The sequence below is a fragment of the Etheostoma cragini genome, chromosome 4, assembly GCF_013103735.1.
Source record: "Etheostoma cragini isolate CJK2018 chromosome 4, CSU_Ecrag_1.0, whole genome shotgun sequence".
Lineage (NCBI taxonomy): Eukaryota > Metazoa > Chordata > Actinopteri > Perciformes > Percidae > Etheostoma > Etheostoma cragini.
Genome location: NC_048410.1, coordinates 15,987,563 through 15,999,579, shown reverse-complemented (window position 1 = coordinate 15,999,579; position 12,017 = coordinate 15,987,563). Strand labels below are relative to the sequence as shown.

At 38.7% G+C, this 12,017-nt stretch overlaps 2 protein-coding genes across 2 annotated transcripts; one reads left to right on the top strand and one right to left on the bottom strand.

Moving 5' to 3' along the window:
- The first annotated feature begins 1,238 nt into the window (after positions 1–1,238).
- On the top strand, positions 1,239–3,126 carry zgc:172270 (uncharacterized protein LOC100136849 homolog). Its single transcript, XM_034869190.1, has 3 exons — positions 1,239–1,590; positions 1,837–2,024; positions 2,827–3,126. Exons 1-3 carry the CDS (start codon positions 1,363–1,365, stop codon positions 2,975–2,977), a joined length of 567 nt encoding a protein of 188 aa, XP_034725081.1. The 5' UTR covers positions 1,239–1,362; the 3' UTR covers positions 2,978–3,126.
- Positions 3,127–3,766: 640 nt separating this feature from the next.
- On the bottom strand, positions 3,767–10,126 carry oxtrl (oxytocin receptor like). Its single transcript, XM_034869189.1, has 3 exons — positions 9,945–10,126; positions 8,729–9,838; positions 3,767–5,240 (listed from the first exon to the last, which is right to left on the bottom strand). The coding sequence occupies exons 2-3, from the start codon at positions 9,651–9,653 to the stop codon at positions 4,948–4,950; spliced, it is 1,218 nt and encodes a 405-aa protein (XP_034725080.1). The 5' UTR covers positions 9,654–9,838; positions 9,945–10,126; the 3' UTR covers positions 3,767–4,947.
- Positions 10,127–12,017: the final 1,891 nt, after the last annotated feature.

Genomic DNA, 12,017 nt, shown 5'->3' with positions numbered 1-12,017 from the left:
AGTTTTGTCAAGTTTTGCTAGTGGAAAGGATGGGTAGTAAAGACATTTCTGTAGGAGGTAGGCTACTGCAATATTTCACCAGATCATCACACTGCTATCTGTCGTACTGGATTGTTATATGGTGAAAAATGGTTAATGGGTCCAAAGGTTGAGAGGTGAAAGGTTTTTTTCTTAAAAGCATGTTGCGCAACACACTTTACACCAGACAAAGTGCAGAGACCTGAGAATGTTCACCGTACTGGGCCAGATATCGTGATAACATGCAACGTATCTCCTGTTGCTTCAATGTGATTGATGCTGTTGGTCAACTGGAAGGAGCAAACCGAGTGAGGAAGGGACCCTCACAGATGAACAATGAACTGGTTTCTGTAGGAGATAGAATGAAAAGGATCAAAAAGATTTATGAGGCCAACTGGTGCCTCTGTACCAAGAGCTTATTTTCCTTATCAAAAAGAAGAAGCTAATAGGATCAACATGTCAGCACATGGCTTTTTGATTTTTTGTTTTGTTTTATATGTACTGTATATCTCAATAGAGCATATCATGTTTTACAAGACTACAGTATAGTTCACTGTGTTTATTTTCACTTTATTCTACATTTTCACAGAAAAGCAGCAATGTTAAAAGTTAAGTATGTTTTATAGAGTACATATGGAGTTACAGCTCTTGGTTGAAAAATGAAGAACGTTTTGAAATGTTTTCCATAATTTTTCGATTCAACAATTAAATTGTGTCATATTATATTGACATATTCTTATGGGAAAGTTTCAATTCTTTTTTCCAACTTACTTGCAATTTGTCTCACAGGAAAGGGGCACAGGCAAATCTGATTGCTCTGAAGGTTAGATTTCCTTTCCTTTACAGGCCAGAGGGTGGCAGTATTGTCTTCCAAGTCAACCCCATCTCTAAGACTTTTAAGTTTAATGAGACGTGGAAATAAGGTAATTCAGTAACCACATGACTACTTACTGATTCCATTCTTACTGATAGAGTGACTGTATCACTTAATATTTCAGTTGGAAGTCTATCTTTGCTCTCATGCATGCAGATTTGTCTCATGTTGTCTGTGTATGCAGTGTGTCAGCATGATTGCATTCCCAGTAGGGTGTTGCAGTGTATGCAGAGCCATCTCTGTGTATAGTATTTATATCCCACCCTATCCTTCCTATCCCTCCCACAGCCCAGGGAAATGATCTTCACTTGAAAGACCATCTGCAAATACCATCCAGGGCACAGTAATGTTCCCAATATAACCTCACTGCAGTCAGCTCAGGGGTCTGGTCAGCGGCCTCAGTCTGAGCTGTAAGGGAAGTGACAGGCACAAACTCTGCTCTCTGGATTGTGTTTTCTTCACGTGTTTGGATGAACACCATGATGAAAGGGGAAGATTCAGCGGAAGTAGAGATTGACTTGGAGGACTCCAGTGACTCTGATGAATATGATAATGGGGAGGAACCAGAAACATTGTGGAGGGCCCCTCCTGCTCTGGAAGAAGAGGAAGACATTCACACGTCCACACTAGTGGAAATCAGTGATACCAAACCTCTGATTAATGTCAGAGACCCCCATGGTATCAATGACTGTCTCAAGGTATTGCATTCTTATGCAGAAGCTCTATTGAAATTTGTTTTATGGACCCTTTTTGCATGTGTCCAATGCAGTGAATTAGCTGAAAGCTGATTAAGAAAAAGACACAAAATCATCGCCATGAAAATGTTCGTCATGTAGACCCAAGAGACAAGTAATTAATTCTTGAAGGGGAATCAAGTCAAACAGGAACATGACTTATTGGTTTACCTCTGTAGCATTAGCACCACTTTCTCTTTGTGTCTCTAGGTGACGTTTGAGGATGTGATCGCAGAGCCAGTGTCAGTGCGCAGTGGGGACAGAGTATGGACCTGGAGCAATGCCCTGTTTGAGGTGTCTAGGGTTTGGATCTACAGGATAGTCACAGTGCTTCTGGCCATTCCCATTTCAATAATCTCTGGTCTCCTCTTTGCCATCCTCAGCTGCTTTCACATCTGGTAGGTTTAGATCATGCCTATATGCATTGTTTCTCACCTACTGCTAATGGTGTCAGTCACAAAGATAGTTTCGATGTGATTCGGCCAGGGTTTGAGATATCCATCTCTGAAAGTTCTGCCTCCACCTCAGTAACATAAGGGGGAATCAAAGATTGTTTATGGTGCCGACAAGTGGCCCTGTGAGGCTGCGCCATGGTGCTTTGAACTAAATGCTACCACCAGCATGGTAACATGCTCAAAATAACAAGACTAACATTCTGATGTTTAACAGATAAAACATTTATGATGTTTACCATCTTGGTTTAAAAAGCTAGCATATTTGTAGTTGCTTATAAGCACTAAACACAAAATAATGCTGAAACTTGTGTTTTTGAAGGATCCTAAACTAAAAGAAAGGATACTTTCTTCTCTGCTGGACTGAATTTGACCGTTCATATATCCATTTGTCTCCTGTGAGTCCCTCAGCTTTTTAGTAGTGTAACACTAAATCTTTGGAGAATACCTTTAATTGGTCTCCAATATCTGACTAATTCTGAAGATTCTGAGAGGATGCAGGTGAGAAGATGATAGCAACAGATGGACAGCATGAGAGGAGGGGAAAAAGGGTTTTGGATTTAAATGACATAACATTAGGTTAAATGCTGTGCTATGGAATAAAAGAATCAGTAAATTGGCTGGAGAGAACTAAAAAGGGTTCAGATTCAAATTCAGAATTGACCCAAATTAAGCCATAATAAAGTTATATGTATCAAATAGGGGGGACTGTCTTTCTTTGTAATTGTTGTGTTTCTTTCTATGACAGGATGGTTGGTCCTTGTAGCCACTGTATCCTCATTGGCGCACGCTGGCTGCAGAGCCTGTGGAGCATTGTGTTGGGCGTCATTGTGCGTCCCTTCCTCACAAGTGCTGGGAGATGCTGTGGAGGCTTCAGCATTCACCTGGCCAAAGAATGACACTCACACATCCAGACTGGTACTGTTTATTATGTGCAATGGTGTTCTAGTGGACTGAGCTGAAGAAGACATTGATATTTGATTTTAAAATATGTCTTCATAATAAATTGTTTATAATTGCATGTTTTTCACATTTAAGATGCCTTTGGTGAAAGGGATTTTGATTGATGTGATATGATTTTTAAGATTACTGAAGCCTTGAAAGTATGTATGTGTCCTATATATGCCACATAAAATAGCCATTAATATGATATAACTTTCTGCTGGAGATATCTGAATATCACTCAAAATAATTATAAAAAGGCACTTGTTTTCCTTTTTTTTACACAGTGAAATCTTTCATAACGTTGTGTTGGTGAAGCAAGGGCTTCAGATAATTTGGCCTAGCATTTGGTTGATTTGAGTGTTCACTTTCACAGCAGATTGTAAAGTTTTAAGCTTTTGCTCAAATTGGGTGGTGTGCTGGTGGCTTTACACAAGGAGGTGTAAGTGCTGTACAGCTGCTTTACTCTGGCAATTTCTGGACTTTTTATTGACTTTTAGAAGATAAATTAAACATCAGGCCACAAAGGTTCAACATTTATAGTCATTTTCTGTTTGTCGGTAAAACTTTTGAGCTGATCTAGTGTATAATACTGGATTGAATTACAAGTATGTTGTCCTTTTTTTCAGAATGATACAGCAAAATTGGAACATTAAAATTAAAACCATTAATTTCCCTCCTTTACATATGTTGCTGTGAGCCTTTAAATAAATAAACTTTTCAGTATAATATGAATGGCTAATTCCATTAAATAAATATAATAAACAATAGTAATTTCTCCCACATCCCATGACAGATAGATTCATGCATAATTGTTGTTGTTGTGCCAAATATTAGACTCATTAATTTGCCATTGAAACTGTGTGAAAATGAGTTCCGGGTATGTTGCCCAGAACCACACTGTTTTATTTGACAACCTTCCATGCCATAACATGTTAAAACAAAAAAGAATAACACCTAATAAGTCAAGAAAGCACATTATCTGATCCTGACACTAAAATTCTCCATATGTTGCGTATAAATAGTTGGCACATGGCCACACATCTCCAGCATAAGAAACTATTATAAGATTATTTGTTGGAATAATCAGTGTGTCCAACAGGGGGAACTATTGTCTCAGTTTGAGCAACAGCTACATGACATGGGCTCTAGTGAGCCTAAAAGGTACGCTGGTTGCCCCCAAACACCAAGCACCTAGAAAATAAGATATGGAGTTGATAAAACAGGTAGACAAACTAGGAGCAGTGGAAACTGTTTACAAAGTGAATTTCATAATATAACATGTAGGACAAACAAGGAGCAGTGGAAACTCCTTACAAAGTGTATATTTCATATTAGTCTACTTCATAAAGGACAAACACTATATGGAAAATAAACTCAGTACATGCTGAAAGAGCTTCTTTGTGGTAAAGTGCAATACTTTTGGAACTTTTTTTGCTGATGATTTTTTTGTGTTGTTATAATTGAGATGTATGGATTACACCAAACCAAAAGAGTGGGTATTATCTCAACAACCTCATTATAATTCATGCATATCAAAATTTTGATTTAACCGCCCATATAATATAATAATATAACTGTAATATGCTGGTACACAAAGTAATGCTGCTGTAAAGGAGTAAGCAATCCTTCCAGTAATGGAATTAGTGTCCAAGTACATTAAGAATTTCCTGATTTGAAGAAAGAATGTTATTGTGCAACATTAACATAATTATTTTTGCAATACAGATGTGATTTTAGATAAATTCATGGCAACTGTAAGAACTCTAAAACCCAAATACTCAAGACTAAATTAAAGAAGCCTCCAAGGAGGAGGATATTTTATGCAGGAGGTTTGCGCTGGCTATTTAGCTCAATTTGCAGAAGTTACGCTGCAGATGGTTAAATGCCTGAAATAGTCGACTTGCATGATTGCTGGATTGCTTGACTACAGGAAGCTTGGATGGCTTTGAGCTGGCTCTTCAGTGTGCTGCCCCCCTGTGCTGTATGTGAGCGTGAGGCTCCTGCTGCTGGTGTTCTTGATAACGCAAGCGGAGGAGCTGCTCTTGTGCCTGCACTGTCGATCACTGCTACAGGAGGAGGTGTTCAGGTACTGTCTACAGCGGCAGAAGAAGCACTGCATCAGGTCATGGAACAGGTGCCCAGCAAAGAACATGTAGATCCAGGGGTTACAGCAGCTGTTGAGACTGGCCAGCAGCATGGCGATGATGAAGGCCATTTCTAGGGTGAGAGGCAGAGGAGAACATGTGATTGATATTTTTGGTGAATAATTGTATTCTGACAGTGTAAATGTAAGAATCTATTTATTTTTCGTCAGTCTTATTTACACCATTTACTCACTAACGCACCAACACTTGGGCTCAAAATTGTTCCAGACAAATACATCATTCTGTCCTGTTTGAGTAACATTTGCTAAAAACCTTAAAATGAAAACCATTTAGCCTATTTGTGAGCCATTTTTAATTAGTCAATAGGCCCAGAGAGATTGACTAAAACCGTCCTTTTGTGATTTGTTGACAAGGACAAAATACAAAATATAGCCAATTCTAATCCTTCAAATATAATCTTGTCAATGCCTGGCAACCTGGACTGGGTGGGCAAAGCATATGGTAACATGCCTCTCCTTTCCCTGTGCATGCTGGGATAGGCTTCAACCCTCTGCTACCATAAATAGAATAAGCAGTTAAGAAAAGTAATGGATGGATGGGGGTAGCACATTGTTCTCCAATCCAATAAGATGTAATCACCTGGCTATGGGCTTACATTTGGGTGTATGTGGGTGTATGTGTTTGTGCTTTGTGCTTTGTTTTGTCTTTTAAGCTTCACTTTTAAGTGTTCAGTTATTAATAGTATCATAGCTGTAGGGATGGCCAGCCACTTTGGTCCAGAATTTAATATCTCAACAAATACTGTTTGTTACCATTGAGATGATTCTATTAATTTTGGTGATCTCCGCCTTTCCTCTATCACCACCATGAGGTTGACATTTTTGGGTTTTATTGAAATATCTCAACAATTTTTGGATGGACTGCAATAATTTATATATACCAAAATAAGTTGTTCTTACCAGTGTATCTCCATGTGTATTTCATCCATAGCAAATCCCCTCTAATCAGTCCCAAAACATCTCAATTAGATAGTAAATGCTGTAAACATAGTCTTTGAAAACATTTTCAATCATTCCCCAAAAGAACTAAGCAAGCCTGCCTTGTTGAAATCATTTTTTTGTGCCATTTTTAGTGTGTAGCTTGCCAGCTTAAAGTTTGTTGTTATTCCCAAAGAGAACAGAGTTAGACAATGGCATCACATCGATACAGTGGATTCCCCATCTTTTCATCTAGCACATTCTTCATGTCAAAATTTAATTTTTCCAATAATTTACTTTATGACCTCAACCTCCCTTTATGTTTAGTTCTAATTAGCTTATGTTAGAATGCTAACAGACCAAGACACTAGCATGGCTCTAAGATTTTGTTAAACTACACTGCACAACAATAACATGTCACAACCCTAACGCCTCCACTAGACAGTTTTGGAGTTTGGACTCTCCGTTTCGTTTCTAAAAAATACATTCTAGTCCTTTTTTAAAGCAGCTGCAGTTAATGTATCGGAAAAATAAGGAGCTGAAGCATTTCAGACAACTCCCCCAAACATTTGGGATTATATCTATATAAAACGCAAGGTTGATGTATTTGTCACAAAAAAATAGAAATGGCTTTGATTAGAAGAGGCTGTATTGGATGGAAACATATAACTTGAAGAAGCATGCAATTTGAACAGTGGAAAATGGAAAACTTCCAAGTCTATTTTAAAATCCTTAATGGAGAGAAAACAGAGAGAGAAATTTAGAGTGTGTTGTCTTTTTCTTGTGATACTGCTGACCTGTTCTGTTCATTGTGCTCTGACTCTCTATAGGCCTTTGCTTTACTGTGAGAGGTGTGCTGTGCAAAGTGCCAAGCACACTGACGTGTTCAACAGATAAGTCAAACACCCTGTCAAGAGTTGCGAGTTCTTGGTGCTATGGGGAACACAGTTCTCTAAAAGGGAAATACCACAAAATGACAGCATCCTTTTTTTCTTTCACTTCGACTTACAGTACATTCACCACTTTCTTTTTCTGCTTGAAATGAAAGAAAAAACATTAATCTTTACGGTTTATCTGCGTATCATTATGTACATAATGTGTAATGAAGATGAGCAGAAGGTTCATTTTGACATTTGAATGATCTGCACTGGGTTTGAACAGAAGCTTCTTTTTTAAAGCTGTTTTTAAAATTGTATCTATAATGACATTTACAACTACCAGTTGTTTTTACAACATCTAAGTTATAGTAGTAAATTAGTTAAAATTGCTTTAATATCAGCGTACGACAAACCAATTGTTGATCATCCGGTAATTGTTGATGTGAATTGAATTGAATGATTTATTATAGTGTAGCAGTCCAGGGAAACCATATACTGTATCTCCATATCTGGTAGAAGGGTGTAACATGGGCCAAGGAAGAACCCATTTCATTTTGGATCAGATCCAAATCCCTGTGCAGATACATGATTTATTTTCACATTTGTTAACAAGATGAGATAGGGCATTTGTGTGGCATTTATGTGGTGTCGGAACAAGCTGAAAAAAAATGAGTTCCCAATTGGGAAAATTCACACTGCACTGACATTGTGAAATAGAGTATGCCTGTGGAGGTCTGCTCTCTCCAAGTGCCCTTCTAGTTTATAGTTTTTTATAGTCCTTTTTCCACATTAATGACATGTTAAGAGGCTTTGGAATGCTTTGCAGAATAACATGTTGAAAAGTTACAAATGTTTAAAATTCTAAAGGATAATAAGAAATTGGCTAGTGCTGAGTCCATCGCTCCAAACAAAATGGGGGCCCTTAGGATACACTTCTGTACTACAGTGCATGGATTCTCTGCTTTAATGTGTTTATTTTCCTAATTTTGTGCAAAACTGCGTGACAGAAGATTTAAAGAAGATGATTAGAGTGGCTAAGTCTGGCCTTTTTAACATGTATCTGAATCCCTGACTGCTCTCAATGAACTCGTGCAATTTTGCTCAAATTCAAATAACCCCACTGGAAAGATTACAAAATGGAGCATATCTGATCCCCCGCCCGTCTTTACTTTAATGGCATACTCAAAGGATAGGAGGGGAAATCTGAACAAACTCTGCAGTTCAATGGAAATTATATAAACCACCAGTGGAAACAGAGAGAGAGCCCCTTTGATGTCCTAGTACATTTACTTTCCCAGTCGCTCTGAAGACTTTCTCTGAACCGATAACCACCGTAATGACTCCCATTCATTATGAGTTAACTATGGAAGTCTGAAGTTGCCATTGTGTTGCCTTAAAAGTGAAGTGAATTGCTTGTGTAGTCGATTCCCAGGGATGTGTTGGGAGGTGGGAGATTGACCTTTGTATGAATGAGACACTTACTGCTAAAACTTTGCTATGGAAAAACGATTTATCTTACACCATGTGGTTTGTAGGCAATTAATCCACCAATATTTATCTTACACAAAGATGACTGACTATTTGTGTCACTGAGCACTGTTGGAACACTTGAAGGGGGGTAATATTTTCATAAACCAATACACATATGAGGCACTGCTTTTGGTGAATACACAATAGATCTATACCAGGATTATGATTCAAACTGCATCTGTTGTGTGTTGGCATAACACTGAGTGTGCCTTTACCTTCTCTTGGTGCTGCAGGATCCCATGCAGACCACATCTGGACAAAGAAGAAGGGAGTCCAGCATACAATGTAGGCAAGGACCACTACAAATGTCATTTTCACTGTGCGAATCTTTGCTTTTGAAATGAGCCTCACGCTGCTCACACGACAGAGGGTACGAGCGCCTTTGGAGGGCCTTGCAGTGAGAGCCAGGAAGTGCTCCCGTCTGGTTTTTAAATTGAAATTCTCCCATATTTTAAAACATATCAAAGCATAGCAGATGGTTAAAATTGCAACTGGGAAAATATAAATGCTGAGACTCATCCATGTGATGTATGCTTTGGCACCCCATGGCTGTATGAAGTCACCCCAGCAGTCATACACACCGTTCCCGACTTCCCTCAAAGAAAATATGTATGCTTGAGGAGTGCTGAAAATCAGGCTGAGCACCCATGAGGCCATCACACAGAAGCGATCCTTTCTCTTGCGCACTGAGCGAAGTGGCCGGCAGATTGCTAAGCACCTGTCGATGGACATCAGGACAAGCATGTAGGTAGATGCAAACATACCCACGACCTGGAGGTATTTGATCAGCCTGCACAGCAAATCTGACCCATAGAAGCGAAATGTAATATCCCAAATGAGTTGCGGTAAGACCTGAAAGATTGCAACGACAAGGTCTGCGATGCTCAGGTGCTTCATGAAGTAATACATCCGAGACTGGCTGTTCTTGGTGGTGTATATGGCCCGCAGGACGCACAAGTTGCCGGTCAGAGCGAGCAGCAGCACCAGGACCAGAACGGTAACTTCTACTTTGGCCACTTCTTCATTGCGTTTCAAAGGATTCACTGTGGTGTTTCCTAAATGGCTGTCATTTCCACGACTTGAGTTGCTCCAGGAAACATTTTGCGCCCAACTATTCTGCTCTAGTAAAATGTCCTCCATCGTGCCCAAAAGCGCCACTTTGGCGCACCCAGCTGTCACATCACAAAACAGATTGTGGACCGCTATCCGCTGAATGGTGGTGCAGTTTCCCTGCGCAATTTTACTGCCAGCTCACTCTGTTAAAGTTTTTTTTTTTTTATTGGCCTGAGGTAAAATTACTGTATAATCCAAAAGTCAGCCCTCTCCTGCAAAGGAACAAAATTGAACACTTGTAAACTCTCTCACAAGCCTCATTCTAAAACTTGATATCACCTCATAATACGCAAGTGAATCGATTCAAAGGAAGCCTACCTTTTAAACTATATTCTTGCAGTTATTTTGTTATCTCGGAGCACCACAGTCCTCACTACTGCGTCCAGATTGATATTTGGTGTGCTGAAGCTCTGTTGAATATCCTACCAATGTCTGTAATCCCCTCCCCTTGTCCTATTTTCCCCAAAAGCAAACTGCGTGGGTTGAGTATAAGCAGACTGCACCCTATAACTCTTTCTTTCTCCCTCTCCCCCCTGTGTCCTGTAGCTACATTGAGTGTATGTTTTTAAGTTGTTACACAGTGAGTTAATATTTTCTCAATTTTTGAAGTGGCCCCTTGTCAGATTCAGAAGGAATATTCCACTCTGATTCAATAGAGTGTCAGAAGGTCACTTGTTTTCCAAAGAAAGCCACCAAATATGGAAAAAGATGGTATCTGGAGCTGGAAAAGTATGCTTTGATTGAATATAATTGCATTTATGCATGTGCTGTACTTTATGCATTCTATTATGGATTACAGGTGAACTCAAAATGTTTCAGTGTGAAAGGGCAGTGAGTCATTAAATTAATCTGCACATCAAACAACAAAATACTGGCATTTGGGAGGGATTGTAACATTTGTTTGTGTCCATACAGAACCATACCATACAGCTGTCGAAGATAACTAACTCCCATCAGGGCCATATTCAACTCCCCAAATTTCTCCCAGAAGTCATGAAGGAATGATTTCTTCAATAAATTGAAGTCCTGCTTCTCAAATTAAACCAATTACTCAACTGAAATAGTTTTACTTTGCTCATGCAACACTCATTCCTAATAGGTAAAAGTATTTGGCGAGGCTATTTGATTTAATCAGTCTTGAATGGCTACAAAAAATGTATTATTGAGAAGTGTCTTGTATGCAAATTTGGGGAATCACTGTCTTTTTCAACTAAGAAACAAAATTGAATTGAAGTTTTAAGTTACGTTTTCAATATATACACTAAAAAAAACAATATGATAACGATAAAAGATTATAGAGTGAGAAAAGGTTCCACAGATGAGGTAATAATTTACTGACTTTGCAGGCACACAGACCATTTTTCATTAAATAGGAAAGTAGGGAGGTAGTTTCTAAATTGTTGCGGTACTTCACAAATATACACACAGACAAATATACTATAACCAAATTTTTCAAGTAAATTCATCAAAAACTACACCAGTTAAACATGGTTATTAGTTCAATAATATCAATTTAAATTATAAAAATCATTTGTTCCAGAGGGGCAATTTTCAGAGGCACATGCATGGTCTAGCGGTACACATTGTGATACTAGTATAATAGAATAATGATGATCACATATCAAGGTCTTAATATTCCCTCGGTTCTTAGTCTGTCCTATTTGGAATACAAATTGAAAGAGATTATTTGAAAATAAAGAGCAGAACTGGGTAACAATGGTGGAAGTATCTCAAACATACACATTCTTTATTTGGTTTATAAGAAACCTACCAGAGCTGCATTACAAAAAAAAATGTGTATATAAAACCTAATCTCTGACTGTAAATCTGTACGTCTGGTTTCAACAAACAAAGACATTGACTTCATACTGTAGTAGAGTTTACGGTGTATGCAGCATATGTTATTGTTGTTTTTGCTATACACCCGTGGTAATTTTACTGTAACTCCATCAATAGCAGAAGAGACATAGTACATTACATTAGTAAACCATGACACATACTCTATTACATAGAACTGGAAATTACGTAGAGAAAAAATATCTTGTTTCACACAAATACCTTGACATGAAACAGATGAGTGTCACAATAAAGACTCTTCAGCATGGAGACTGGCATGTAAATAGACAGAGACAGGATCCTGACCACACATAAAGTCTGCATGACACGAGCCCAAGTGCACTTGGCATGTATACACAGTTACTCAGTATACTTTAAAATCAAGTTGGCGTGTTGTGACAGTCATTTAATTCAGGTGATGTAAGTGTAGAGGCATCCTGCTGTGGGAACGTCTGAGCAGATAAGGACTAGTGCATAACAAGGATAACAAGGCGATGTGTTAGTACAGCTGCCCTGTGCTTTCTGTGCACTCGCACAGGTATAAACCAGCAGTCA